At 52.7% G+C, this 27,898-nt stretch overlaps 3 protein-coding genes and 1 long non-coding RNA gene across 7 annotated transcripts; 2 read left to right on the top strand and 2 right to left on the bottom strand.

Moving 5' to 3' along the window:
* Window positions 1–934: 934 nt before the first annotated feature.
* Window positions 935–3,202, bottom strand: RAB24 (RAB24, member RAS oncogene family). 3 transcript variants are annotated; one of them, XM_009241319.4, is made up of 9 exons: window positions 2,897–3,202; window positions 2,658–2,806; window positions 2,495–2,563; window positions 2,238–2,316; window positions 2,065–2,132; window positions 1,885–1,984; window positions 1,616–1,666; window positions 1,413–1,475; window positions 935–1,295 (listed from the first exon to the last, which is right to left on the bottom strand). In XM_009241319.4, exons 2-9 carry the CDS (start codon window positions 2,772–2,774, stop codon window positions 1,228–1,230), a joined length of 615 nt encoding a protein of 204 aa, XP_009239594.1. In that variant the 5' UTR covers window positions 2,775–2,806; window positions 2,897–3,202; the 3' UTR covers window positions 935–1,227. The 3 variants fall into 3 exon arrangements, with proteins under 3 accessions (XP_009239594.1, XP_009239593.1, XP_054412283.1); XM_009241318.3 differs by having other exon boundaries at window positions 2,893–3,046; XM_054556308.2 differs by having other exon boundaries at window positions 935–1,329; window positions 2,897–3,022.
* A 15-nt stretch (window positions 3,203–3,217) lies between these two features.
* Window positions 3,218–6,431, top strand: PRELID1 (PRELI domain containing 1). The gene is made up of 5 exons (XM_002816268.5): window positions 3,218–3,566; window positions 4,114–4,339; window positions 5,354–5,467; window positions 5,576–5,654; window positions 5,900–6,431. Exons 1-5 carry the CDS (start codon window positions 3,475–3,477, stop codon window positions 6,046–6,048), a joined length of 660 nt encoding a protein of 219 aa, XP_002816314.1. The 5' UTR covers window positions 3,218–3,474; the 3' UTR covers window positions 6,049–6,431.
* Window positions 6,432–6,687: 256 nt separating this feature from the next.
* On the bottom strand, window positions 6,688–11,718 carry MXD3 (MAX dimerization protein 3). Of its 2 annotated transcripts, XM_063724434.1 has the most exons (7): window positions 11,475–11,718; window positions 11,214–11,310; window positions 10,832–10,937; window positions 10,117–10,146; window positions 9,887–10,001; window positions 7,260–7,443; window positions 6,688–7,182 (listed from the first exon to the last, which is right to left on the bottom strand). In XM_063724434.1, the coding sequence occupies exons 2-7, from the start codon at window positions 11,281–11,283 to the stop codon at window positions 7,067–7,069; spliced, it is 621 nt and encodes a 206-aa protein (XP_063580504.1). In that variant the 5' UTR covers window positions 11,284–11,310; window positions 11,475–11,718; the 3' UTR covers window positions 6,688–7,066. The 2 variants fall into 2 exon arrangements, with proteins under 2 accessions (XP_063580504.1, XP_002816310.2); XM_002816264.6 differs by lacking the exon at window positions 11,475–11,718 and having other exon boundaries at window positions 11,214–11,417.
* Window positions 11,719–11,871: 153 nt separating this feature from the next.
* LOC134761457 (uncharacterized) lies at window positions 11,872–27,171 on the top strand. The gene is made up of 2 exons (XR_010140086.1): window positions 11,872–12,529; window positions 24,407–27,171. It is a non-coding gene; the product is annotated as an uncharacterized LOC134761457 (long non-coding RNA).
* Window positions 27,172–27,898: the final 727 nt, after the last annotated feature.

The raw sequence follows: 27,898 nt of genomic DNA, 5'->3' as shown, positions 1-27,898 counted from the left end.
TGGTTTTTAAAAAGGAAGTGGAACCAAAGCACTTTCTGAGTGTGAGTCTGACCATGTTGGCTAAGTTTTACATTCTTCCAAGGCAGGTGTTGGCCACTGCAGAGGACTCAGCCCAGGCCTAAATAAAGGCAGGAAAGCATAGGCAAAGGATAAAACTGTAAGGCAAAGCCCCTGGCCTGGGGCCACACCCACCATACCAGAAAGGGCTGCAATAAATTTCCTTCTGGTTGAACAGCAAGTGTCAGCCCTGTTTACAATAACACCTGATTCCTCAGAAATAATCTGGATCTTCTTTGGGGAAAACTTGGGAATTTGCTTCCCTTTGTGACCTAGTCCTGAACTTCCTGCCCTTTCAGCAAAATGTGCTTGGGAAGATTGGGAAAAACATTTAGTACTAGAATTACTCTTCACTTTCTTCACAATCCTTGGGCTGCGTATTAGTCACCTTATTTTATAGACGAGAAATTCAAGATGAGGGTTTAAGTCCCTTTTCTAAATTAGCAGCTGAATTCGAACCAAATCTGGATCCATTAGACCTTTCTGGCTTACAGAACTTAGGACTTTCCTACCATTAAACCACATTGTAGGATGTCACTGGGAAGCTCAGGACCTGAGTCACAGGTCTGACATAGGGGCCCAAACATGACTGATGCAGTAGAGCCAGTCAGACCAACCTGTCTGAAGTAGGAATGCTTGACCCTTTTATTTTGAAGCAACTCACGCACTCTTTTCAGCATTCAGAAGAAATTGTGAGCTTTGTACTACTACAGCCTCAGTATCATCTCAGCGGTAACCATGGGGAGAAAAGTCTTGTTTTCCAAAGGAAAATGGGAGTTGGGAGGAGACTTAATATAAGCAGTGAAGCCAGCCGGGTGGCCCCAGAAAGAACTAGGTGTCTTGACACCCAATCCACACAGCAGGGAAAGGGGCTGGGTGTGATTCACAGTGCATTGATTTTATTTACAGATCAAAAGCCACTTAAATAATCTGCAGACACAAGTGCTGTCCAGGGCAGAAGCCTGGGGTCCAAATCAGCCCTTATCCCTCCTCATGCCCACAGTCAGCCCAGTGCTGTCTCCGTTCCATGGGCCAGCACAGGCAGGTGCCACTCTGCTGACATGAGGACCTGGGGTAGCTCAGACATTTGACTACCCAAGCCCAGAAAGGAGCTGGGTCCAGCCCTTATGGGGAATTCCTTTAATTCCCCCAGGCCAGGTGAGTGCTGACTCAGTGATGACAACAGCTGTAGAAGTAGGGGTTTGGCTTCTGGCCCAGATCCACGCCCTTGTCCTCCTCTGTCAAAGAGAGAGGTGGCAGCTCAGCACCATTCTGTTGGGATCAGGTAACTCAGGAAAGGGGCTAGATGCTGTGGGCCTAGAGTAAGTCTCCATAAAGGCTGGGGAGGCACACACCTGTCATCACCTGGAAGGCAGCCACACTGACGTAATCCTCTGCCACTTTCTGGAAGAGCTCGTCTGGCAGGAAAAATGATGATCAGCGAGGGCCCAATGCCAGTAGCCCTGGGATCTCCCAGTGACCCAGCCCTCAGTGCCCTATTCAGCTTCCTCTGGTGCCCCTGCGTGTTCCTGCTGTGAGGCTCCAGCACAGCACTCACCCACACTCTGGCCTGTCTTGCTGGATGTTTCAAAGAGCTGAGCTTTGATATCTGTAAAGAGAAGTGACTAAAGCCTCATACCTGAGAATTAGATAAACAGACAAAAGGGAGGGCTAGCAGTTCAGGGAGTCTCGTAGACCCCACGGTTCAAGGAGGCCAGGAAGACCTCCTAGAGCACCCTGCCCTGGCAGCCAAGGCAGTCCCTATTTTCTTTGATCCACCCAGACAGCCACACACCCCCACCCCCCAAAGGGCTGAGGAGCAGCTACTGTCTGCATAGTCCTGGACGTCGTGGAAGTCCACACGTCGACGCCTCCGGTCTTCTTCCAGCAGGTCACTCTTGGTGCCACATAAGTAGATTTGGCAGCCCTGAGGCAGAAGACAAGGGTCACCTCCACAGACCAACAGAACCCCAGCCCCCAGTGTTCTAGTGAGGTCTGTTCACCTACCTCTTCTAGGCTGCGCAGTTCCTTCACCCAGAACTTTGCTCGCTCAAAGCTGCTGCTGTCTGTGAGGTCTTGGTGTGCGGCATGCAGGAGACACAACCAAGTGGTCAAGGGCTGTTCTCTGGCTAGCCTGGCACCCATCTTTTCTTGTGGGACAGCCCAGACCCCCCCCTTACCATAGCAGACGATGGCAGCCTTGGCACCCCGATAGTAGATTCTACTCATGGCCTCATAGCGCTCAGAGCCTGCTGTGTCCTAAAGAGTAAGGCCTGAGTCAAACTTAAGGCCGCGTTCTCCAGACCCCGCTATTTTCCAGATAAGGAAACGGGTCTATGAGAAACGGGTCTGTGAGACCACAAATCAACCAGTAATAGGCAGGACCTACACCTCCTCAGGAATGAGTCTCCCAAGAATAGATGCCCAGGGGACTTACCCAAATACCTAATGTCACAGTCCGGTCTCCGACCGACATCACCTTGGCCACGAAGGCGGCCCCGATGGTCTGCAACGAGAGGGAAGAGATCGGGGCCATAGGTGCAGATTACCGCCCCCCCACTTCCCCGCCCACCGTGCCTGGCCCCTCCAGGTGCACTCACGTTCTGATAAGGCCCCACCAGAAAGCGGTCGTGCACGTAGCGCTCCACCAGGCTAGTCTTGCCCACGTACTCCTTGCCCAGCATCACCACCTTGACGTCCACGCGCTGCCCGCTCATGCTCCCGGGGCCGCTTCAGCCACGTCAGGATCCTGAGCGGGGACGGGAGGCAAACCCCGATCTCCGCTCGGCCCAGGCAGCGCCCAAGCCTCAGACCCCGACCCCAAACGACGCCAACCTACGACTCCAGACAGCGCGTCGGGCTCGAGCTCTGGCCGTGGCCTTGCACTTCGGCAGCGCCCCGTGTGCCCCCGCTGTTCGGCCCCGGGCGCCGATTATCTTTCGAAGACCCCAAGCCCCGGGACGGCCTGGGAGCGCGCGGGACAGCGTCCTCAACAGCGCAGCACGCCGCCGTGCAGCTCGCTACTCGGTCATTCGCTCGCCTGCCCGGCTTAAGCTCCGTTCTGGCTGGGAATCCCAACCGAACCTGGGGTCTCCCCCAACCCGGCTCCTACCCGCAGCGCCGCGACTCCCGCGGGAGGGGGCGAGAGGGCGAGGGGGCGGGACCGCAAGGTCACGTGGCGCGGGCGCCGGAAGCGGTGGCTACTGTGTGGCTGCGCCGGAAGTGGCGCGCGGCCGGACAACTCATGGCGGCGGCGGCGGCGGCGGCGGCAGCTGCTTGGGCGCGGTGCGGTGGTGACTGAGCTACGAGCCTGGCGGCGGGTGTGCGCCGAGCCCCGGCCCGGCCCGGCCCCCGCGTGCCTCCCAGGCTCCGCACCCCTGATGCTGCGCGGGTGCTGAGCCCGCTCCGGCCGGGACGATGGTGAAGTATTTCCTGGGCCAGAGCGTGCTCCGGAGTTCCTGGGACCAAGTGTTCGCCGCCTTCTGGCAGCGGTACCCAAATCCCTATAGGTACGTGGTATTTGGAAGAGCAAAACCGCGCCATCTCGCTATTTGGAGATCGAAGTATGGGTAATCCCCAAGTACTGGGACCAGGAAGGACTCGATATCGAATCTTAGGTAGACCTTATCGGGGAAGCGGCCAGGCCAGGCCTGCAAGGTCCTGAAGGGAGGTTGGGCCTGGGCGGTGGTTTACTTGAGACCTTAGTGTAAGATTCTTTTCTCAGTGTGGTGAGACAAGAAGAGGCGGCAGTATGGGAGTTGGGAGGGATCTTGGAGTTGGAAATCCTATTCCTCTGCCCGTGGCGCTTTCCTGGGGTGCAGTAAATCATGAGGTCCATTCCTGCTAGAAGGCAGGAATCCAGGTCAGTCAGATGGCGGGAGTTGGAATTTGCCCTGGGATGGGCCCTTAACTCTGGTCTGAACCATAGCACATACCACCCTGCAAGGTTACAGGAAGGCGTGGCCTCTCTAGGCCCGGAGCCTCCAAATGGGAATCCCCTCGGGCAGTCTCTTAGGGGCAGGCTTCTGAGGGTCACCTTCACCCTGACACCTGCAGCAAACATGTCTTGACGGAAGACACAGTACACCGGGAGGTGACCCCTGACCAGAAACTGCTGTCCCGGCGACTCCTGACCAAGACCAACAGGATGCCACGCTGGGCCGAGCGACTATTTCCTGCCAATGTTGCTCACTCGGTGTACATCCTGGAGGACTCTATTGTGGACCCACAGAATCAGACCATGACTACCTTCACCTGGAACATCAACCACGCCCGGCTGATGGTGAGACACCTCCTGTTGTGATTCTGCACCTCCCCCTCTCCCCTTCCCACCAGATAGAGAGCTCCTCAGATACATGTGGCTAGAGAGCCATAAGGGAGCTTTTGTGGCCGGAGGCAGGTCTGGGTTACTGAGGGTTGACAGCTGTAGAGTATGACCTCAGATTTTCTTCTTTTCAGCTGGTCATCCTCTCTGGACCTGTCCTTTGACTCATTCATACAGTGGGGGAGGGGTACCTATCTTACTGAGTTGTCCTAAGTTCTAAATGCTAAGCACTCCCATCCGGCATCTATGGCACAGATATATGTTGGACTCACAGGAGTGATGCTGAGTGGCAGAGGCAGTACTTTTCTTTTTTTTTTTTCTGTTTTTTTGTTTTTTTCTGGTGACAGAGTCTCACCCAGGTTGAAGTGCAGTGACATGATCTCACCTCACTGCCACCGCCACCTCCTGGGTTTAAGCAATTCTCGTGCCTCAGCCTCCTGAAGAGCTGGATTTCTAAGCACACACCACCACGCCTGGCTAATTTTTGTATTTTTAGAACAGACAAGGTTTTACCATGTTGACCAGGCTGGTCTCGAACTCCTGACCTCAAGTGATCCGCCCGCCTCGGCCTCCCAAAGTGCTAAGATTACAGGCGTGAGCCACTGCACCGGGCAAATGTTTGTATTTGGACTGTCAGGAAGCTCCAGAGCTGCAGCTGGTGGAAGGCGGCTAAAACACTGCATGTGTATAGATGCACAAAACAAAATCCAGGAGCAGGACGGGCTGGAAGGCCCTTTGTTGATCTCAAGAGACCTTTTGCCTTCTAGTTTAAGAGTCAGAAGAGAGATTTTCGAGAGCAAAACGACCTTATTTATGGCTTCTTGCTCTGTCAGTGCCACTTGGGGGTGCAGTCGGGAAGGAATGGGTTTTCATTGTATTGCTTTGCCTCATGAAAAGAGACAGGGAGTCAGATTGATGTGCAAGTTGGCAAAATGAAAGACTCTTCCACGATTGTGGTTGGCCTCTGCATAGGTGGTGGAGGAACGATGTGTTTACTGTGTGAACTCTGACAACAGTGGCTGGACCGAAATCCGCCGGGAAGCCTGGGTCTCCTCTAGCTTATTTGGTGTCTCCAGAGCTGTCCAGGTGAGCAGTGTTGTTGGGGCTGCTGGGGCTCTGGGACCCAGTGCTTTCGGTATTGGGGCTGGGCTGGGGTCAATGGGCAACTCAGTATCCTTCCCCTTCTCATGCCAGGAATTTGGTCTTGCCCGGTTCAAAAGCAACGTGACCAAGACTATGAAGGGTTTTGAATATATCTTGGCGAAACTGCAAGGTGAGTTTCTGGGTATGTGGATATTCCTCATAGGGAGAGGCTCATTCAGCCTAGCGGGTGTGGAGTCTGGGTTAGTCATTGCCCTGCTCTGAGCGGGGACTCCTCGTCTGTACTGGGTGTGGGAGGAGGGTGAATACCACCTTTTTAGTGGAGCCTGGCCCAGGGGAGATGGGTGTCATGGGGGAGGGAAATTAGGTTGGTCTTTCAGGCATCCTCTGAAGGCAGCCACCTGCTGTTCATGACAGGTGAGGCCCCTTCCAAAACACTTGTTGAGACAGCCAAGGAAGCCAAGGAGAAGGCAAAGGAGACGGCACTGGCAGCTACAGAGAAGGCCAAGGACCTCGCCAGCAAGGCGGCCACCAAGAAGCAGCAGCAGCAGCAACAGTTTGTGTAGCCAGCCCACCACCACCATAGCACCCCAGACAGCTAGGCTTAGCCCCTCTGCCCTCCCTCCATTGTACTTTATCATTAAAACTCAACTTCCAGCCCTGTCTGCTGTCTGCGTGGTGGGTTGTGGGGATGCAGTTTGGCATCTGCAGTACACCAAGCACATGATTCATGTCTGACCCAGGTCTGCTTATTCTCCCATTGGGCAGCTGAGGACCGAGGCACAGAGGTGAGGTGACTTGCCCAGGGTTCCAGGTAGCCTGCAGGTTAACTGGCGGTAAGTGCTAGACTGTAAGCCCGATGAGGGCAGGGCTTTTGGTTTTGTTCTCTGATGTGTCTCGGTATCTAGCACGTAATAGGCACTCAATAAATCCTTGTTGAATTCACTCAGCCCCAGCTCTGGAGTCGGAAGGCTCTGGTTTGAATCTTGACTCCACTGTTTATGGACCTCAGGCGAGTGACATCACTCAGCCTCATTTCTACCATCCATGAAGTGGAGACAGAACCGCCTCGAGTTGTGAGAATTAAGTGCACTGCCTGGCACGGCCAACAGTGTCAGTGATGGGAACTGATATTATTTCCTCTTCCAGTGGGTCTGTGGTTGGGAGTTCCCCCATTTTCATTAGGCAAGACTATGGACGGGAAGTTATGAAAGAGGCTTTTAATGAAAATACTGTACAGTTTATGTGAGGCAAAGGCTAGAGGGCCTTGTCTAGGAAGGGAAGAGGCCCAAGAGGCTTCCTGTCCCCTTGGGAGCAGCAGAGCCAAATGCTTGGGCTCAGGCCCAAGCTGTCTGTCCTACAGGGGTCCAGGGAGGTCCTGATGAGTCCTGCCCCTTCCCTTCCAGAGGGCCTGCCTGGCAGCCAGCAGCAGGGTGTTTGGGGAGCACCTGTTCCCACACAAGGGTCCTTTTAGTCCATTCCAACAGGTGACTCCAAGCAGCCCTGAAGGCTTGGGGAGGGCTCCTGCCTGGCAAGTGGGCCTGGCATGAGCAGAGGGCAGAGGACCGCCCTGGGTGAGGAACATCATAGCCAGGCGCCGCCGCCGTGCGAATAGCTGTGCTCCTGGCCGGCGACGAAGCCCCGCAGCAGCTCGGCCTCACCCCCAAACACCAGGCTCTCCACATCCACCTCCAGCTCCTCTGCGCGGGGAGGGGTCCAATCAGAAGACCTGGCTCGCCCCGAGGGCCACACAACCCCTCAGCCTCAGGGCACTCACCTTGGTCTGAGTCTGAGCGCTCAGAGGAGAGGCCTGAGGAGTCCAGGCTGTCCGCCCGCAGCCGCTCCCGCTCGGCGGCCCCTGCCAGCCCCCGGAGCTGCTCCAGCTGCCGCTGCAGGCTCTTCTGCTTGCTGCGCAGCCTCTCCTTGAGCTGTCGGGCCCGCTGCTCCTGATCCTCCAGCTTCTGGGGATCCCAAAAGAGCAAGGGGCTGGAGTTAGCGGCGTGGGGGCTTGGGCTGCACCCCAACACTACCCAGTACCAGGCCACGGCCACAGGGCCAATGCCCACTCCAGGCAGGTGGCGACTAAATCCAGGCCCCAGAGGGTTGCACCCACATCCTCCAGAAAGCCAGCCCCTTTCCGGCCATGCACACGTCCTGTCAGGGTGCTGCCTAGATTGGGGGTGGGGGGCACCACAATCTCAAAGGCATTTGGGGCCTAGTCAAGGATAAAGGAATGGAGTGCTGTGGTGTCCAGTGGTGGGAACTGGGAGCAGGGTGCACTGCTGCGTGTACACTCTGGCTCAGGTGCCAGGCATGTGCTGTCATGGGAAACAGGCCCGGTGTTACCAGGTCTCCCCGTTTCTTTTTTTTTTTTTTGAAACAGAGTCTCGCTGTGTCGCCCAGGCTGGAGTGCAATGGCACAATCTCGGCTCACCGCAACCTCCGCCTCTTAAGTTCAAGCAATTCCCGTCTCAGCCTCACAAGTAGCTGGGACTACAGGGGCCCGCCACCATGCCCAGCCAATTTTTGCATTTTTAGTAGAGATGGGGTTTCACCATGTTGGTCAGGCTGGTCTCAAACTCCTGACCTCAGGTAATCCGCCTGCCTCAGCCTCCTAAAGTGCTGGGATTACAGGTGTGAGCCACCGCGCCCGGCCCCCCATTTCTTTACGAGAAGCTAGCTGGAAAGTCAGATTTTTTATGTCAAATGTCTTTTGAGGGGTTGACAACTAATTTAAATTTTTAGAAAACTAGAGAATAAACAAAGGCTACCAGTCCGTAGCTCCTGGTCACGATCCCTGCAAGAGCGAGAGCGTGAAGGCGTTAGCACCCTCCCTCCCATCCCCCTACCTCCCGCCAAGCTCTGCCAGCCCTGAAGTTCCAAGGACTGGAAGGCCAAGGGCTCTCCCAGGCAGAGCCCTCAGTGGGCAGAAGCTTACATTCGATCATTCAACAAGGGGAGGATTGGGCCATGGAGGCATTTGGACTGGGCGTAGAAAGATGAGTAACAGCTGCCGAGGCCAACACAGGGAGGAAGAAACGTCAAGACACAGCAGAGGGAGCCTGGGAAGAGCACGGAGCATTCAGCTTCTGTGGGGCACACGGAGAGATGAGGCCAAAAGAGCAGCCTACTGGCAAGTCCTGGGTTATGAAGGGCCTCGAGTTTCACAGGAAGTAAGGAGCAGAGGCTTTGTCCTGTCAGGGGCCACTGGTGGGTTTTCAGCAGGAGATGGGCCTGGGTAGATAGGTGTGCTGCAGAGATCATTCTAGAGCAAAGTAGAAGACAGCCTGGTGGAGGCAAAACAGGTAACAGGAAGGCTGGGAGGAGGCCGGTGAATTAATCCAGGAGAGGGGTGATGGAGTCCCAGAGAAGGAGCACTGCCCAGGTCCTGCCCACGGGCCAGCCAGCCCCTGAGGGGCACACATCATCCATCCGAGAACCAGGCCAGGCAAGCTCCATGTGAGAAACTGGGCCACTACCCAACCAGAGTGTTATTCAGCCACAATCACGGTAATAACAGACTCCGGGGGGCAGTGCGGTTGTTCCCACAGCTGTGGTTTATTTACTAACAGCGCATAGGTCTATGCGTGCCACAGCCCCCAGTGCCTAGAATAGGGCCTAGCAGAACCAGTGCTCAATAAACACTTGTCGGAGGAGATAATGCAAGCCAGGGAACTGGGCGTGGGTCCTGAATCTGCTGCCCATCAGCTGTGCAACTTGTTGGCCCTCAGCCTAGCTGTGCCTCCATGTATTCCTCTGGAGGACAGGAAAAGTCCTGTGGTTTCCAAGGCCACTTCTGACATGGCCAGGGCCACCTGGGCCTTATTCAGCACATCCACTCCTGTCCACCAGGGGGCACTGAGCTCAGCCCCAGCAGCAGCGGGAGCCCTGGGAGGACCAGTGACTGGCGTCTTCTAAGTCCTTTCCCCTCCTGTCCCTGGAGCTGCCTCCCAGGTGGCACCAGGATAGACTGCCCATAACAGGAGGCCTTGAAGGTGAGAGAGGGAGAGCAAGGACCAACCCTCTACAGTCCCAAGGACCCCCACATACACCCCATCACAGAATTCAACAGCCATCCCCTCCCCTCAAACAGGAGGGAAGGTTAGTCCAGACAGGCTAAGTGACTTGCCCAAGGTCTCACAGCTGTGATCTAAGTGATAACAGCTGTAACAGCAACAGTGAACATTTATAGAGTGAACTCACTGAAGCCTCAACCCTCTGAGTTATTGTCTGCTTTTCTTCCCATTTAATGGATCTGGAAAGTAAAAGCTCAGAGAGCTGTCCTAAGTCACACAGTTCTTGAGTTCTGACCTCAGGTCTCGCTCCCCAGTCCCACCAGCCCCTCCACAGCACAGCCCTCCATACACCAGGGCAAGCCAGTCCAGGCACAGCGGGGGGCCTCACCTGGATGTGCATCCTGGCGCGGCGCAGCAGGCTCAGCGTGGTGTATCTGGCACAGTCGGCCCCCAGAGGCATCTGCTGCTTCAGCCGCTCCAGGCACCGCTTCAACTGGGCCCTCCTGTGGGGAAGAGGTCTGGAGGGCAGTGCCAGCCCCACCTTGCTGGCCGCAGGAATGGCAGAGGAGGGAAGGCCAGAGGGCGGTGGCCTCTGGCCACGGAAGGACTGGGACTCACCTGCGCTTCTCCAGTTCATTGTGCACTGACCTGCCAATGCCAGAGAGGACGGGGTGAAGGGGAATCAGCCACTGCCCATGCCCCAATCCCAGGGCCCCCAGTGGCTCAAGAGCCACTACAGATGTCTGCCCCAAACAAGTCCCCTATGGAGACCTCATGCTGGCCTCAGACACCAGAGTCCCCTGGCAGGGCGAGGGGAGTCAAAGACACACGGAGCCAAATGCTTAACAGAAGCCTGCCCAGGTGGGTATGGGGGTCCTAACGAGGGCCCCTGCCAGCTGGTCAGGAAGGACTTCCCAGACAGAGGTGACAGCTAAATGCAGAAATAGATGTTTCCCAAGACGGTAGTGGAGGGAGAGGCATTCAAATAGGAGGGAACAGCATATGCAAAGGGCTGGGGAGAGGAGAGAAAAGGAGGAAGCCAGCGGGGGAGGTGACTGGCCTGATGTGTGGAGTGCGGGAGTGCGAGTGGAAGCGGGACCCCAACTGCTGTTCGCAGTTCCTGGCACATCTAGAGGTGCTCAAGAAATAGTCCTTGAATGAATAGAAAGGTGTGAGTGTGTTTGGAGAGTGGGGAGATGGCAGGAGGGGTCTGAACGCTTCCTGGAGCAAGACACCTGGCCCAAAAGATGCAAGCAACAAGTGGGCAGAGGAGGGCCCGACCAGGGGCGGCGCCCACCCCCACCCCCACTCCCGCCGCCCCGGGCCTCCTCACCGCCCGCTGTCCTGCGCGCCAGGAGCCTGGGGGGGTCGCTTCTTCCTCCTGTGGATGGGGCCTGGACTGCGATGCGGGCACAAGGACGCATAACCATGCTCGGCCTCTGCCAGAGAGAGCCCCCGCCTGCGTCAGGCTGGGGCTGGACCTGGTCCCAGCGGGAGCCCCAGGCACAGCACGGTCAAGGAAAGGCTTTTGGCGCCAGGACCATTTCCCCCACCCCTCCCTGCTCTACCGCCCCGGGACTCCTCTCGAGTTGAGGGCGAGGCGCCCCGGGATTACTGTCCTGGGGCGGTGCATCCTTCAAGCTGGGAGCCAGGTCCAGTACAGGCCCGTGTCAGCGAGGTCGCCGCCCGGAATCCAGCGAAGGGTTCTTCCTCACCTCTCTCACGGCGCTCCAGGAACTCGGCCGCCTGCAGCAGGACCTGGATGTTGCTGGCCACGGGTTCCATGTCGGCGACAGCTGGCGGCGGGCCGGCCTAGGGTGCCGGCCGGAGCAAGCGGCTGCAGCACTTTTGTTACAAAGTAACTGACACGGTGCAACAAACACAGGGGCCCGCCCCGCCCCCGGGACGCCCCGCCCGCGGGAACGCCCAGCCCTTGGCTCCGCCCCTCTGGAACCCGCCACGGAACCGCAGCCTACCCTCCGGCAGCCGCCCCGCCCCGAGTGGTCTCAGACTTTCCAGGAGCAGGTAAGGGCGCTGGCTCCAGGCCTGGCCCTGGAGCGAACCCTCAGGCTAACGGGTGCTGCTTCTTGCCCGCTTCACTCATCCACCCACGCCGGTTCGTTGGCGTCTTTGATCTCAGCTTCCAGCCCCGTGCTAGTGACTAGCCCCCAACATAGCACGGCGCCCTGGGGGCCTGGTGGTCCCCTGGAAGCCCCGGGCCCAGCCGCTGCACGTGGGCGCCGCGGGGGCAGGGCCTGCCGGCCGCCGCTCGCCCATTCGCACATGGCTTCTCAAGGATCGCTGTTGTCATCCTCGGGGCGGGGTCGGGGAGTCCCTGATGCCCTATTGGCTGGCGCTCCGCCCCGCCCTCTCCCGCCGCTGATCCACACGTTTGGGCGGGAAAAGAAGCAGGTTTCAAATTTGAAAACCCAAGCGATGGGGCGGGGTTGAGAGGGGAGCTGGGCCGCAATGCGCAGGCGCCGGCGGAGGGGCGCCGGACCCGGCTCCTGCCCTCCGGTGTCTGTCCCCAGGCCTGCCTGCCATCTGCCCCCGAAGGCCCCCGTGGGCCCCAGCTTCCTACTGTGTCGAATGGGAATAATCTCTCGGCCCCCCTCTTCTGTGAGGAAGCTGTTGTTGCTACGAAAACGTCAGTGGGGTAACAGCTTCCTCAGGCAGGCCATACCCTGGAGGCACGCGAAATGGCCTTTTCCGGAGCCCTGGGCTCTGGTATCCGCGGATTTGGGGTCCTCTCCTGTCACTGATGTCTCAGCTGTGTATGACTCCGGAGGTGACCTCCGTCTCTAAGCCTCAGGAGCCCTACGACAGCGTTGAAGGATCAGACCAATGCCTCCGCGGTGCCCATGGCCTGAAGGAGCCGCCCATCTCAAAGGCCAGTGCAACCAGACCGCGGCGTTGGCCTCCCAGGCAGCCCCTGCTCGCCTTACTCAGAGTCCATGAACCCTTCTTGCACCTGACTCTCCTAGCCGGCCGAAGGAGTGGCTGTGATGACTTCTAGCCGCAGCACCAGCAGGTGGGGCCACATCTGGGGACAGGAAGATGAAAGCAGCTGTAGCAGGGTGGAGCATTGCTGCCAGCCACGGGCTGAGTCTGTGACTCCAGTAACCCGAAAATAGAGAGGGGAGAGAAGGGGGAGGGATAGATGCTTTGTAAAGAGACAGTCCTGGTAAACACAAGCACATGTCAGTCAGGCCTCAGTTCCTTGGGAAAAATCTTTTTTTTTTTTTTTTTTTTTTGAGTCTTGCTCTGTCACCCAGACTGAAGCGCAATGGCTCGATCTCGGCTCACTGCAACCTCCGCCTCCCGGGTTCAAGCAATTCTCCTGCGTCAGCCTCCCAAGTAGCTGAGATTACAGGCGCTCACCACCACACCCAGCTAATTTTTGTATTTTTAGTAGAGACAGGGTTTCACCATGTTGGCCAGGCTGGTCTCGCACTCCTGACCTCAGGTGATCCACCCACCTCAGCCTCCCAAAGTGCTGGGATTACAGGCGTGAGCCACCGTTCCTGGCCAGGAAACATCTTGAAGTTTCGGCCGGGCACCGAAAAAAAATGAACTTTCTCTAAGAGTTGCTCACAGAGGAATAACTGCCCTGTCTAGGCAGACGATCCATCTACCCAGCCGCCTGTCCTTAACTCACAAAATATTTGCTGACACCAGGCGCTGTGCTGGGGGCTGGAGGACATACGACAGGCAAAAGCATACAGGGTCCCTGCCCTTGTAGAGCTCATAGGCCTGAGAGGGAAAGACACCAACACAGCCACAGGAAGGCAGAGGTCCAGCTGGACAGGTCCTCACAGGGAGAGACCGTGCCCCCACAGCATATTCTAAGGAACATTTGACCTAATTGGTGAGGTCAGAGAAGGCTTTACTGGGGAAATGGATGAAGAGGTGTTATCTAAGTATAGGAGAGATGAAAGAATTCCAGACAAAGGAACAGCACGTGCAAAGGCCCTGGGGCTGAAAGGAGCGTGGCAGGGGCGGTGTGGCTTACAGAGAGCAAATAGCCTCGTGCAGGCTGACACTGGAGAGGCTGCAGGGCCCAGAACATGCTGATGGGTTCCCCCAAACTCCCCGCTGCAATCAGCCATGTCTGAAGGAAGGAGCCACAAGGCTTGTGAATGAATTTCCAATTTTATTTCACCAAAGTCAGCACCATGCAGTGCAGACACGAACCTACTCAGATGTCTGGGCCCTAGATGGCCTGGCCTCCAGTCTGGGTGGGATAGGGGTGGGGAGGTTCTGAAGGAGGAGAATTTTCAGCAGAGGGAAAGAGGGAAGCATATGTGAGCTGAAGACATGGCCAGGAGGTGGTGGGAGTCGGGCTGGGGCTGCAGAGGGGCTGGAGGGCTCATGTCAAGGAGTTTGGACTTCATCCTAGGAGCCGCAGAGTGGTTTCCAGCCAGGGGCAGCATGTGGGCTGCGGTCAAGGCCACCGGCCAGGCCAGACAGGAACAATACCTCCCCAGGAACAGGATGGGATGGGGCATGGGGGGATCCAGCCTGGATCAGCAGGGATCCTGCCCCAAGCCCTTGGATGTCCCCTGGGCCCCTGTGAGAAAATGCTAGAGCTAGTGGCCTCTAGGCACAGGACTGGACAGAGGAGCTGCAGTGCCCCCTCAGCAGTGACCAGCCCAGATCCTCTGCCCCGGACTCCGCAGGGTCCTGCACTTCGCCCTGTGACCTCCTGCCTCCACCAGCCCACTGTAACTGGGGCTCTGCTGCCTGTCCTTGCAGGGCAGACTCTATCGGGGACTACGGTCCTCTGGGCTCCAAGGACAGAGTCTGCATCTGTGCCCTGAGTGGAAGGGGAGAAGGGAGACCCCTCCCCCAGGCCTTTGTCCCAGTTAGGACCCCTTGAAGAGGGCAGCCAGTCCTGGGCTCACCGTCCTCCTCCACTCCATGGACAGGGTACAGGGTGCAGGAGGAGACGGCCCTGCGTTCCCCAGATCCCTTTCCCCTTCTCCCCTGCAAAGAAGAGTCATCAGGGGAGTCAGGAGCCTGGCTCCGACCCTGGACCCCCGCCCAGCCTCCTCCCTGGGCTGCCCGCAGCCTCCCCTCTCCCAGAGAGCAGCACTCACCAGGCGCAGAGCTAACCAGGTCACGCCCCCGCTGAAGGCCCAGGCTCCCACGGCCTTCAGGACAAAGTTTGAGCTGGGCCGTGCTCCTCCTCCTGCTGTGGCAGGGGACATGCCATGGCCTTGCTCACCTCCCTGCCTCTGCCATCTCTGCTCAATGTCACTTGCTCCAGGAGGTTCCCAGGCCTCCCTCCTTCAGCGCATCCTCCCAAGCAGCAGCGGGCCCTGCGTCTCTCAGGGTCAGCCTCTTCTTGCAGACTACGACCTCAGCGAGAGAGCAAACCGATGCCGAACAGGGGCTTGGCCAAGCCATGGGCAAGGGGTAGGGAAGGGCTGGTGGGCCTGTGTCTCCACACCCATAGAATGTCAGAAGAAGCAGTCAGCAGACCCCCACACAGAGGCCACCTCTGGAACGCTCCCCAGGTTGTTGTGGCAGTGCGGCATAAAGATCAGGAGTTGGGTGCCAGCCGGTCCCTCGCTTGATGTCACAGGGGCTAAGCCAAGAGGCCAGCCCTGGCTAGACAGGTCTCAGAAGTGCCTGGCAGCCGCTATCCTGGGAGGAACACTGCAAACAGGCCTCTGTAGGGTCAGTAGTATGGCTTTTTTTTTTTTTGAGGTGGGGTCTCGTGCTGTCACCCAGCTGGAGTGCAGTGACACAATGAGGGCTCATTGCAGCCTTGACCTGCTGGGCTCAAGCAATCCTCCCACCTCAGCCTCCCAAGTAGCTGGGACCACAGCTGCATGCCACCATGCCTGTCTAATTTTTTTATTTTTTGTAGAGATGGGGTTTCACCATGTTGGCCAAGCTGGTCTTGAACTCCTGACCTCAGGTGATCCGCCCCCCTCAGTCTCCCAAAGTGCTGGGATTACAGGCGTGAGCTACCGCACCCAGCCTGATTTGCATTTTTTCTAAGTCAGCTGAAATTCTTATTTTTCCACTGGATATAATGTATTGTTATCCTCTATCTGCTTTTAATATTTTCTCTTCACCTTTGGTTTTCAACTGTTGGCTGTGACACGCCTGGGTGTGGTTTTCTTGGTGTTTGCCTTGCCTGGGGTGTCTTGAGCTTCTGGAAAAGTTTTCAGTTCTTATCTCTTCAAATATTTTTCCTGTCTTATTCTATCCCTACTTTCCTACTCTAACCCCAATTTCATGTATGTTGCCCAACTTGGTAATATATGAAGGGTCTTACTTTGTTGCCCAGGCCGGAGTGCAGTGGTATGAACACAGCTCACTACAGCCTTGACCTCCTAGGCTCAGGTGATCCTCCTGCCTCAGCCTCCTGAGTAGCTAGGATTACAAGTGTGCAACACCACACCCGGCTAATTTTTTGTATTTTTTGTAGAGACGGGATTTTGCCATTGTTGCCCAGGCTGGTCTCAAACTCTTGAGCTCAAGCAATCTGTCCGCCTCGGCCTCCCAAAGTGCTAGGATTACAGGCGTGAGCCACCTTGCCTGGCTTTTCCTATTTTAGTCAACAAATGTTTCACTTGCCTATTCCAGTTCTTCATCAAACCATCACTCTGGGGAGGATGTCTCCGCCACTGTTGGACACTATGTGCTGTAAAATGTGTTCCTTGGTCTGAAGAAATGTGACCTGGCAGAGTCCAAATTGGTACCTTTTTTTTTTTTTTGAGATGAAGTCTCGCTCTTGTCCCCCAGGCTGGAGTGCGATGGCGCGATCTCGGCTCACTGCAACCTCCACCTCCTGGGTTCAAGAGATTCTCTTGCCTCAGCCTCCCAAGTAGCTGAGATTACAGGCACCTGCCACCATGCCCAGCTAATTTTTATATTTTTAGTAGAGACGGGGTTTCACCATGTTGGCCAGGCTGGTCTCAAACTCCTGACTTCAGGTGATCCGCCCACCTTGGCCTCCTAAAATGCTGGGATTACAGGTGTGAGCTACTGCGCCCAGCTGAGTTCCAGTCCTTTTACTGTGCTGTGAGCATTTGCATCTACCACAGGGAAGCCGAGCCCAGTGTGCAGAGTGACTGTCTGTTCCTGCCACGACTTACACTTCCTGGGGCTACAGGCTTCAGTCTGACTTGCCTATCAAGCCTCTTGTTGACAGACAGAACAGTTACTGGTGTTTTGTGCCTCAGAGGGTGCAAGGGGAACATGTCTAGACTCAGTCCATCCCTGCACTGTGGCGGCCCCCGTATGTCCCTCATACCATGAGGCCTCCTTAAGTGAGCACACCGGAATATCCACTGACTGATTCCAATCACTCCCTGATCCTGGAATGGGGTTCTTCTGATGAGCATCAAACGTCCTACTTTAATGTACCCCTCCGACTCCCATAATGATGTCCACAGGCCCATGCCCCATACAGGCATCCCACTAATAGGCCAGTTTTCCATTGCCCTTCTGCTGACTGTGCGGGCAGGTTGGCCACTGCCCATGAGATGTAGCACAAACACCAGTCAATTCAATCTGCTGAGTATTTGTTTTTACCTTCTTTGATGGTCTTCCAGATAGGAAGCTGTCCTGTCACCTTGAAACTTCCAACCATAAACCAGGTGGCTCTTTGTCAATAGAGAGCTGTTCATAAGGCACTCACTGCTCATGTGGCCCGTGAAACTCCTTAGGTGGCTCTGAAGTTGCCTGTGGGGGAAGAGGCTCCCACTTGGGACGGCCTCCTTGCATTCCCCAGATAGCACGTTCTAGAAAAATCATTTCCAAATTATGATGGACCCTTCCGGGCACTGCCCTCCTCATCAGATTACTTCCCCAACATCACCCGAGAAATTATGAGTATTTCAGGTTTCAAGGTTATTTTATGTCCTTAAGTCATAGGGGCAATTGGACTTTAATTAAATCCAATAGCAAGTTAGTCAAACGGAAATTTCCTGGTCCAAAATCCCAGAGGTTGCCACTAGGTGGCACTCCGGCTTTTGCCCTCAGGTCCAGTCTGCTCCTCAGGGGGGCTATGGTACAACAAATGAACAACTTGCACAGGCTTGGGCAATCTTACTGGTTTCCATCAGGTATATCCAATCAATATTGGCGGGTGGGGAGATTCACATGCCTTCCGCTTTACCATGCTAGGTAAGAGAAACGCCTCAGGCAGACCCAATATCCACCCCCATAGTACATTCAGGTAAAGGAGCTGCAGTCGCTTTGCATAAAGCCTGCTCAACCCTCCCCGTTTCCATTCCATCAGGTATCACATTCCCATATTCTCCCAATCGAACTCTTGCTCCCATTGGGACTTCACAAATAGATTCTGGAGTCACAGAGCATGGGTTCCACAAAAGGTGTCGCAGTAAAGTCTCTCCTGCAGCCCCTAACCATTTCAGCAGCTCATGTCCACATGGCCTTGGGTCCCCAGTGGGTGTCAGTCATTACCTTGATTGGATTGTGGCGCAATTGCCCCAGGTGACTACCTATCAGCTTTCTCCTTGGCATCTTTCCCTCTGGCTTTTTTTTTTTTTTCCTTGAGACAGAGTCTCACTCTGTCGCCCAGGCTGGAGCGCAATGGCGCGATCTCAACTCACTGCAACCTCTGCCTCCCAGGTTCAAGCGATTCCCCTGCTGCCTCAGCCTCCTGACTAGCTGGGATTACAGGCACCCGCCACCATGCCTGGCTAGTTTGTCTGTTTGTTTGTTTGGTTTTTAGACAGAGTTTTGCTCTCATTGCCCAGGCTGGAGTGCAATGGCGCGATCTCAGCTCACTACAACCTCCGCCTCCTGGGTTCAAGCGGTTTTCCTGCCTCAGCCTCCCAAGTAACTGGGACTACAGGCACATGCTACCACACCCAGCTAACTTTTTGTATTTTTAGTAGAGACAGGGTTTCACCGTGTTAGCCAGGATGAACTCGATCTCCTGACCTCATGGTCCGCCCGCCTCAGCCTCCCAAAGTGCTGGGATTACAGGTGTGTGCCACCACGCCCGACCATTTTTTTATATTTTTGGTAGAGATGGGGTTTCAGCATGTTGGTCAGGCTGGTCTCGAACTCCCGACCTCAGGTGATCCACCCACCTCAGCCTCCCGAAGTGCTGGGATTACAGGCCAGCCTCCCTCTGACATTTTAAAATCCTCCAAACTAAGGTGAGTAAATCAGATTTGTTTAGGGCCCTTCAATAGTGGGGGACCAGCAGAAGCTCCCATCTGTCCACCCAAGGACTTCCAAGGGTGTTGGAGTATGACCTTTGTTTTGACCCCATCAGTGTCTACTTTATTCAGTCCATTTCATTAAGAACCCTTTAAAGATTCCATCCTGCTGGGATGAGTATCTTGACTCTTCCCTTTGTTTTCCCCACTCTCTTGTGAATCATTCTAACCATCTTCACTGTTGTTTCAGCATAATTTTTCCCCTCAAAAGTGTCCCTGGGAATAGCTGTAGCTCAGACCAGCCACAATCCAAGCTTTGCCCAATCTCAGGATCTGCCCTATCACTATCTTTTGCCTTCATTGTTGCTACAGAGAACAATAGGATGGTATATTTAGCTTGTTTCTTGTTACTTTGCATTTCCTTATACGTCCAGTGAACTAACTCCTTGGGAGTTGCATCCGTCATTTCTAAAATTCATTATTAATTTTTGCCTCCACTAACTGATCACAGCACAGCAGCATTTCCATATCACGGTGAACTCATGGCCCTCCAGGAATCAAAGGTTCATCATACTCCATCCTCTCATCCAATTCCTAGAGATAGTAAATCACTCACTCACCTGCAAGTGTGCCTTTCATATTCATACTAACCAATCCAGAGCCCATACCCTCCAACCATCTCCTTTACTGGGCTCTTACACGCTGCACCACTATCCCCCAAAGACTGGACAACTAGGGACATCCTACCCCAAACCCACTGAAATTATTCAAGCTAGGCAATCCTAGACCTGCTCACTCTGCCTCTCAGGTTCCTTCCCAAGCAAACCACAATAAAGGCTCTTGCCCCACAGTTCCCCCTCCCTCCCTCTGCCCCCTTACCAACCCTGGTGCTTCCCCGTGTGGCCCGTGTTAGTGCACAGTGCCACCTGTTTCTAGGCAACTGTGAGTATAAGCTTCTTCCCACCATGGCAGTCATTTCTATGTCTGTTACATCATATCTAATGACAACAAATCCAGGGTGTCCTTACAACAACTGGCGCAGTGAGCAGGGCGGTTTGATGCCAGATGGAGATGGTATGTGCTTAAGCTGCTCTTGGCTTACTAACTGGATCCACCAGGCAGTAGCCATTGCCTGGAAGGCAGCCCTGGCCATTTGTGTGCCCCCTTGATGGCTGGTGCACTGTGTGGTGTGTTGTCGGTGCTGCTGTAGATTCCCTACCTGAGGGCGGTGCTCGGGAAGCTGAGTCCTCCCGGAGCTGCTGCCCAGGCTAGAGTGTTCAGTGCCTGGGACTCAGGCCACAGGGCACTCAATGTCTTTCTCCGTGCTGGTGGAGCACCCAGGCACCAGAACAGAGCACCTGGAGGTATATGGAAAACTGACTACATCGGTTTCTTGAAAAAGTCCTTCCATGGCCGGGCGTGGTGGCTCACGCCTGTAATCCCAGCACTCTGGGAGGCCAAAGCAGGCAGATCACCTAAGGTCGGGAGTTTGATACAAGCCTGAGTAACATGGAGAAACCTCGTCTCTACTAAAAATACAAAATTAGCTGGGCATGGTGGCACGTGCCTGTAATCTCAGCTACTCGGGAGGCTGAGGCAGGAGAATCGCTTGAACCCGGGAGGCGGAGGTTGCAATGAGCCAAGATTGCGCCATTGCACTAAAGCCTAGGCAACAAGAGCGAAACACCATCTCAAAAAAGGAAAGGAAAGAAAAGGTCCTTCCAAAGACAACAAGAGCAACTACCCTGCTAGCGTCATGGGATGAGTCTAACCCATTGACCAGGCAGCACTGGCAAGCGGTGGGGCCAACCGTGTCGGTCACTTGTATGCAAGTGCCCAGTGTCTGGGATGTTATATGCTCCAGCAGGCACTTGATAAACCACTTCCCCTTTTCCTTCTGGCCTTTGCTGAGTCAAAAGTTTCAGCCTGTTCTCTGGAGTACAGGAAGAGTATTCCACCTGAACGCCTGCTCGCGTAGCGTAGGCCGTTCCCACGGTCAGCATCAGGGCATCCTCTTCAAGGGATCAGGGCACCCTGCAAATGTTCTTGTTCAAGCCACAAACCTCTCCTGCTTTAGCGAGGTCCTGCAACTTTCCTCTTTTAGCGTGGGGCTTTCATTATGATTTATTCTTAAGTCCGAATGTTATTTGGTAGTATGTTTTTAGCTTCCAGATGCAAAGGACTTTTTCAGTTATCTTTTGGTTGCTGATTTCCATTTATAGTCTCCATATTTCTTTTTTTTTGAGATGGACTCTCACTCTGTCGCCCAGGCTGGAGTGCAGTGGCGCGATCTCAGCTCACTGCAACCTCCGCCTCCCAGGTTCAAGCGATTCTCCTGCCTCAGCCTCCCAAGTAGCTGGGACTACAGGCATGCACCAGCACGCCCGTCTAATTTTGTATTTTTTAAATTTTTGTTTATTTTTTAGACAGAGTCTCGCTCTGTCACCAGGCTGGAGTGCAGTGGCACGATCTCAGCTCACTGCAACCACTGCCTTCCAGGTTCAAGCCATTCTCCTGCCTCAGCCTCCCAAGTAGCTGGGACTACAGGTGCACGCCACCACACCCAGCTAATTTTTTTGTATTTTTAGTAGAGACGGGGTTTCATCATGTTGGCCAAGATGGTCTCAATCTCAACCTCATGATCCGCCTGCCTCGGTCTCCCAAAGTACTGGGATTACAGGCATGAGCCACCACGCCAGGCCCATTCTCTTTAAAAAATCTCTTTATAAATCTCTATATAAATCTCCATTTCTGTTTCCTCCCAAGGTCCTCTGATCTTTGGTCTGATCTTCAAATTAGTTGATCTTCTTCAACTAATTTGGTGAATCCATTTTGTTATCAACCCCTATACTGAGTCCTTTATGTCAACTAAAAAGTTTCATATCCGTGTCTCCAGGTGGTTCTAACTGCTTATTCTTCCCTCATGTTTCCAACAGCATGCCTGGTCTCTGAGGAACCCTTCACTCCACAGGCCTATGAGCTTGGCTTTCTCAGTCATATACACACATAATATATAGATCTCATATACACAGAAATTATATAAAATTGTCCATGTAATTTTTGTTGTTATATTAATTACATATAATTATATACAGTTTTATATATATTTATATATATATATATTTTTTTTTTTTTTTTTTTTTTTTGGAGACAGAGTCTCGCTCTGTCTCCAGGCTGGAGTGCAGTGGTGCAATCTCGGCTCACTGCAACCTCTGCCTCCCAGGTTCAAATGATTCTCCTGCCTCAGCCTCCCGGGTAGCTGGGATTACAGGCGCGCACCACCACGCCTGGCTAATTTTTGTATTTTTAGTAGAGAGGGGGTTTCACCATGTTGGCCAGGCTGGTCTCGAACTCCTGACCTGAGGTGATCCACCCACCTCAGCCTCCCAAAGTGCTGGGGTTACAGGTGTGAGCCACTGGCGCCTGGCCTGATAAAATGTTGTTACATGAGTTCATTTACATTTATTGATATAATTTATATTTCTGGTATTTTGATCTCAACCCTCTTGTGCAATATATTTCATATTTACTCTTCAGTGCTTTACTTTTACAGTGCTTCATTCTCTGTATGATTGTGTTTATTTTCGTATTTCTTGGGAATAATGGTAAGAGGGGAAAAAAAACAAAATCTCAAATTAAAAACCTAACTTAAAAACTTAAGGAACTAGAAAAAGAACTAATTAAACACAAAGATAGCAGAAAAAAAGGAAATAATAAAGATTAAAGCAGAAATCAATGAAATAGAGAACAAAGAAACAACAGAGAAAATTAATGAAACCAAAAGTTGGTTATTTGAAAAGATCAACAAAATTGACAAACCTTTGGCTAGATGGACTAGGAAAAGACAAGAAGACTCAAATTACTAAAATCAGAAATGAAAGTAGGAACATTGCTACCCATTCTATGCAAGTGAAAAGGATTATAAGAGGGTACTATGAACAACTGTATCCCAACTAATTGGATAACCTAGATGACATGGACAAATTGCTAGAAACATAAAACCTACCAAGATGATATCACAAAGAAACAGAAATTCTGAATAGACCCTATGATTATTATGGAGGCCGAATCAGTAATCACGTATCTCTTGACAAAGAAACTCCCTGGACCTGACACCTTCACTGGTAAAATTATACTAAACATTTGAAGAATACAAATCCTCAAACTTTTCCAAAAGCTTGAAGGGAAAACTTCCTCATTCTGTGAGGCCAGCATTACTCCAGTACCAAAGCTAGACGAAGGCACTACAAGAAAAGAAAACTATAGGCCAATATTCCGTAATGAACACTGATGCAAAGATCCTCACCAGGGTGTGGTGGCCCACATCTGTAATCCCAGCACTATGGGAGGCTGAGGCGGGCGGATCATTTGAGGTCAGGAGTTCGAAACCATCCTGGCCAACATGGTGAAACCCCATCTCTACTATAAATACAAAAAATTAGCTGGGTGTGGTGGCACATGTCTATAGTCCCAGCTACTCAGGAGGCTGAGGCAGGAGAATCGCTTGAACCCCGGAGGTGGAGGTTGCCAGTGAGCCAAGATCATGCCACTGCACTCCAACCTGGGTGACAGAGCGAGGCTCCATCTCAAAAAGAAAAAAAAAGGCCAGGCACGGTGGCTCACTCCTGTAATCCCAACACTCTGGGAGGCCAAGGCGGGCAGATCACAAGGTCGGGAGTTCGAGGCCAGCCTGACCAACATGGTGAAACCCCGTCTCTACTAAAAATAAAAAAAAAAATTAGCCGGGCGTGGTGGCGTGCGCCTGTAATCCTAGCTACACAGGAGGCTGAGGCAGGAGAATTGCTTGAACCCGGGAGGCGGAGCTTGCAGTGAGCCAAGATTGCACCACTACACTCCAGCCTGGGCGACAGAGCGAGACTCGGTCTCAAAAAAAAGAAAAAAAATTCCAGGCGAGAGTGCAGTAGCATGATCGTAGCTCACTGCAGCCTCAACCTCCCAGGCTCAAGCAAACCTTGTGCCTCAGCCTCCCGAGTTGCACCACCACACCAAGCTAATTTCTTTATTTTTTTGTAGAGACAGGGTCTCACAATGTTGCCCAGGCTGGTCTTGAACTCCTGAGCTCAAGCAATCCTCCCACTTCAGCCTCCCAAAGTGCTAGGATTACAGGCATGAGCTACCGCACCCAGCCTCTTAGTCTGTTTTCTGAATACCTGAAACTGACTTATTTATAAAGAAAAGGAATATCTCGCAATTCTGGAGGCTGGGAAGTCCAAGGTTGAGGGGCTGCATGTGGTGAGGTCTTGCTAGTGGGGACTCTGCAGAGTCTGGAGCTGGTACAGGGCATCACAGGGTGGGGGGCTGAGCATGCTCACATGCTAGTTCAGGTCTCTCTTCCTCTTCTCGTGAAGCCACTGGTTCTCCTCCCATGATAACCCATTGATCGACTAACCCCTGAAATCATTAATCCATGAGTGGATTAATCTCTTGAGGGCAAAGCCCTCATGATCCAGTCACCTCTTAAAGGCTCCCCTCTCAGTACTGCCACACTAGAGATGAAGTTTCAACATGAGTTTTGGAGGGGGCAGACAAACCACGGCAACCTCGAAACCATCTATAGGAGAGTTTCTAAAGGAGATATACCTCAAAATCAGAAAGTACAAAAGACATGGGATATAAGAATCAGAGAGTTAAGAGACCAGGAAAGCAGGAGATTGCACTTTTTTTTTTTTAATTAACAGCAATTTGGAACCAAAATTCCAAGTAAATTCTGTTGATTTCTTGTCCTACCCCTTCAGGATGACGGTGAGGACAGGCTACATATAATAGCCCCTACAGCACACTAAGAGAATCCAGATCCAGGATTCCAGATTTCTGGGGATTTCTACCAAGCAGCGGTGCCCAAGATCAGCTGTGATGATGAGGACGTGCCATTGCATGGCACGTGGCCCAGAGTCACCAGCTGATTACATATTGGCCATCTTCAGTACTTGACTTCACACAAGTCGATCCAGGGTTTGCCTAGTTCCCTCCTAACGCCTCCTCTCCACAAGAACCGCTCCCTCCTATGTTGACTGATCTGCTGGCAAGATGCAATGGCTCACACCTATAATCCTTGCAATTTGGGAGGCCGAGGCTGGAGGATTGCTTGAGCTCAGGAGTTCATGACCAGCCTGGGCAACATGGTGAAACCCTGTCTCTACTAAAAATACAAAAATTAGCCAGGCATGGTGGCATATGCCTATAATCCCAGCTTCTCAGGAGGCTGAGGCAGAAGAATTGCTTGAACCTGGGAGGTAGAGATTGCAGTGAGGTGAGATTGCACCACTGCACTCGCGACTAGGCAACAAAGTAAGACTCCATCTCAAAAAACAAAAAAAACAAAAATACCACCAAACACTAGCTGGGTATGGTGGTGTGCACCTGTAGTCCCAGCTATTCAGGAGGCTGAGGCGGAAGGATCACCTGAACCCAGAAGCCAGAGGTTGCAGTGAGTCAAGACAGCACCACTACACACCAGCCTGGGTGACAGAGCCAGACCCTGTCTCTAAATAAATAAATAACCTGTGATGTTTCTCCTCAATTTGCTAACTTAACCTATTAATGCTTTTACAGACTAGATTCTCCCTCTGATCACAACTTCCCACTTGTATGAGTTAGGATTAGGTTTGGCTGTGAGCAAAAGAAAACCTGCAACAATGCATACACAGTGGCTGATTTCTCTCCCATGTAAATGCTGTCCCCAGTGCCAGTGGGCCCAGTGATGGTGGAGGTCCACTCCCCAGATGGCTGTGTGCCCAGCAGTCTGCTGCCTGTGGGTGCATTCTCAAGGGTCTACAAAAATAAGTAATTCAGAATCTGTTGTTGGAACTTTAAATTACTTTGAGCCTTAAAGGAATGCGATTATGAGGCATGTGGTAGGCAGCTGTAACCTTTGTTCCTCTGATTATAGATTAGCCTTTTCTTTACCTACATTGTTTTGTAAAATGTTGCAAAAGACTAGGGCTCCAGAAAAGATGCTTTTCCTCTTCGCCTTGATCTTCATTATAGATTAACTTTCCTCTTAACTACTTCTATGACCTCATGACTATCACACCGTCTAAGATGCAATGTTTAAATATACACTTTTAATTTGGAAAAGGAGCCTGGATCAGAACATGTGGAAAAAGTTAATTTAAAATCAGAAAAGAGGCCAGGTGCAGTGGCTCACGCCTGTAATCCCACCACTTTGGGAGGCTGAGGTGAGTGCATCATGAGGTCAGGGGTTTGAGACCATCCTGGCCAACATGGTGAAACCCCGTCTCTACTAAAAATACAAAAATTAGCCAGGTGTGGTGGCACGCACCTGTAGTCCCAGCTACTAGGGAGGCTGAGGCAGGAGAATCACTTGAACATGGGAGGCAGAGGTTGCAGTGAACTTAGACTGTGTCACTGCACTCCAGCCTGGGCGACAGAGCAAGACTGTCTCAAAAAAAAAAAAAAAAGAAAGAAAAAGGCTGGACACAGCCACTCATGCCTGTAATCTCAGCACTTCAGGAGGATTGCTTGAACCTGGGCAACACAGTGAGATCCTGTTTCTACAGAAGTTTAAAAACTTAGGCCAGGTGTGGTGGCTCACGCCTGTAATCCCAGCACTTTGGGAGGCCGAGGCAGGCAGATCACCTGAGGTCGGGAGTTCGAGACCATCCTGACCAACATGGAGAAACCCCATCTCTACTAAAAATACAAAAAATTAGCTGAGCCTGGTGGTGCATGCCTGTAATCCCAGCTATTTGGGAGGCTGAGGCAGGAGAATCGCTTGAACCCAGGAGGCAGAGGTTGCAGTGAGCCGAGATCATGCCACTGCATTCCAGCCTGGGTGACAGAGCGAGACTTTGTCTAAAAAAAAAAAAAAAAAAAAAAAAAAAAGCAGTGAAATATGCTGCAACCATGGGGGAGATTTTAGTGCGCATATGCATTATCAACACTGTTGACAGAAATCAAGAAATGCCAAACACTGTGAGGTTCTTACAATAAAGCTGCCTTCTTGAAATGCATATAAAGTTAATTGAAATATTGTATGTGGAAAAGTACACAAATCTTAGGTGTACTGCTCAATGATTCGCACCCCCTTGTTTCTTGCAGGCTGCTGGCCAGATCACAAGCCTTTCTCTTCTCCACCCGCCTCTTCTTATCACCTTTCATTAATTTATTTCTTCTTAACTACTGTTAGGGGTTGAATTCTGTTCGCCCAGAGAGAGATGCTGTAGTCCTAATCCCCAGCTCCTAAGAATGTGACTTTATTTGGAAATAGATTCTATGAAGATTTACTAAATTAAGATGAAGTCATTGTTGGGAGCGGGGGGGACTAATTTTTATAAGGACTTGTGTCCTTATAAAAACTCAAAATTTGGGGCTGGGCGCGGTGGCTCATGCCTGTAATCCCAGCTACTCAGGAGGCTGAGGCAGAAGAATTGCTTGAACCCAGGAGGTGAAGGTTGCAGTGAGCTGAGATCAGGTCACTGCACTCCAGCCTGGGTGACAGAGCAAGACTCCGTCTTGAAAAACAAAAAAAAAAAAACAACAGAAAATCTGGGCCGGGTGCAGTAAACTCATGCCTGCAATCCCAGCACTTTAGGAGGCCAAGGCAGGTGGATCGCTTGAGCCCAGGAGTTCCAAGATCAACCTGGGCAGCATGGCAAGATCCCACTTCTATTAAAAAAAAAAAAAAAGAAAGAAAAGAAAAAACTGGAGATATGGAGACACATAGAGGAAAGATGATCTGAAGTTGGCCATGTTATGATGGAATCGGAGACTGGAGTGATGTGTCTACAAGCCAAGGAACTCCCAGGTCTGCTGAGAACAGCCAGAAGCCGGGAAGAGGAAGGGAAGGGCTCTCCTCTACAGCCATCAGAGACAGCGCAGCTCTGCCAACACCTTGACTTGAGACTTCTGGCCTCTAGAGCTGAGAGCCAATCACTTTCTGTTGTTCAAGCCCCTCAGTCTGTGGCCCTTTATGGCAGCCCTAAGAAACCAACGTAAAGCATTATCTAACATACTTTATTATTTCACCCGATCCCTCCACTAGACTATGAGCTCCATGGGGACAAAGATCTTTGTCCCTTTTGTCCTCTGTTGTATCCCCAATGCCTAAAGCCGTGTGTGGCACAGAACGGACTGTGACCATCAGCGACAGTCTGGAGCAGACCTATACATGTCAGAAAACTCACCACACAGAGGGGACAAAGGCAGGGCTGCTTTTAGCCACAAAAGAACAGAAAACATGACTCACAGTAGTTTGAACAAATAGG

Source organism: Pongo abelii, chromosome 4 (assembly GCF_028885655.2).
Source record: "Pongo abelii isolate AG06213 chromosome 4, NHGRI_mPonAbe1-v2.0_pri, whole genome shotgun sequence".
In the NCBI taxonomy this organism is placed as follows: domain Eukaryota; kingdom Metazoa; phylum Chordata; class Mammalia; order Primates; family Hominidae; genus Pongo; species Pongo abelii.
Note: the sequence above shows the minus strand (reverse complement) of the source record. Positions and strands in the feature narration are given on the sequence as shown.

What these genes read in the sequence shown, in the direction of transcription:
- MXD3 (XM_063724434.1), bottom strand. Translation starts at nt 11,283, where the DNA reads ATGGAACCCGTGGCCAGCAACATCCAGGTCCTGCTGCAGGCGGCCGAG. An exon ending in CCTGGAGCGCCGTGAGAGAG is followed by an intron (nt 10,938 to 11,213) that starts GTGAGGAAGAAC and finishes TCTCTCTGGCAG; the next exon opens with AGGCCGAGCATGGTTATGCG. An exon ending in GCGCCAGGATGCACATCCAG is followed by an intron (nt 7,444 to 9,886) that starts GTGAGGCCCCCC and finishes TGGGATCCCCAG; the next exon opens with AAGCTGGAGGATCAGGAGCA.
- RAB24 (XM_009241319.4), bottom strand. Translation starts at nt 2,774, where the DNA reads ATGAGCGGGCAGCGCGTGGACGTCAAGGTGGTGATGCTGGGCAAGGAG. An exon ending in AACTGCGCAGCCTAGAAGAG is followed by an intron (nt 1,985 to 2,064) that starts GTAGGTGAACAG and finishes CTTCTGCCTCAG; the next exon opens with GGCTGCCAAATCTACTTATG. An exon ending in CGTCCAGGACTATGCAGACA is followed by an intron (nt 1,667 to 1,884) that starts GTAGCTGCTCCT and finishes TTCTCTTTACAG; the next exon opens with ATATCAAAGCTCAGCTCTTT.
- PRELID1 (XM_002816268.5), top strand. Translation starts at nt 3,475, where the DNA reads ATGGTGAAGTATTTCCTGGGCCAGAGCGTGCTCCGGAGTTCCTGGGAC. An exon ending in TCAACCACGCCCGGCTGATG is followed by an intron (nt 4,340 to 5,353) that starts GTGAGACACCTC and finishes GCCTCTGCATAG; the next exon opens with GTGGTGGAGGAACGATGTGT. An exon ending in TATCTTGGCGAAACTGCAAG is followed by an intron (nt 5,655 to 5,899) that starts GTGAGTTTCTGG and finishes TGTTCATGACAG; the next exon opens with GTGAGGCCCCTTCCAAAACA.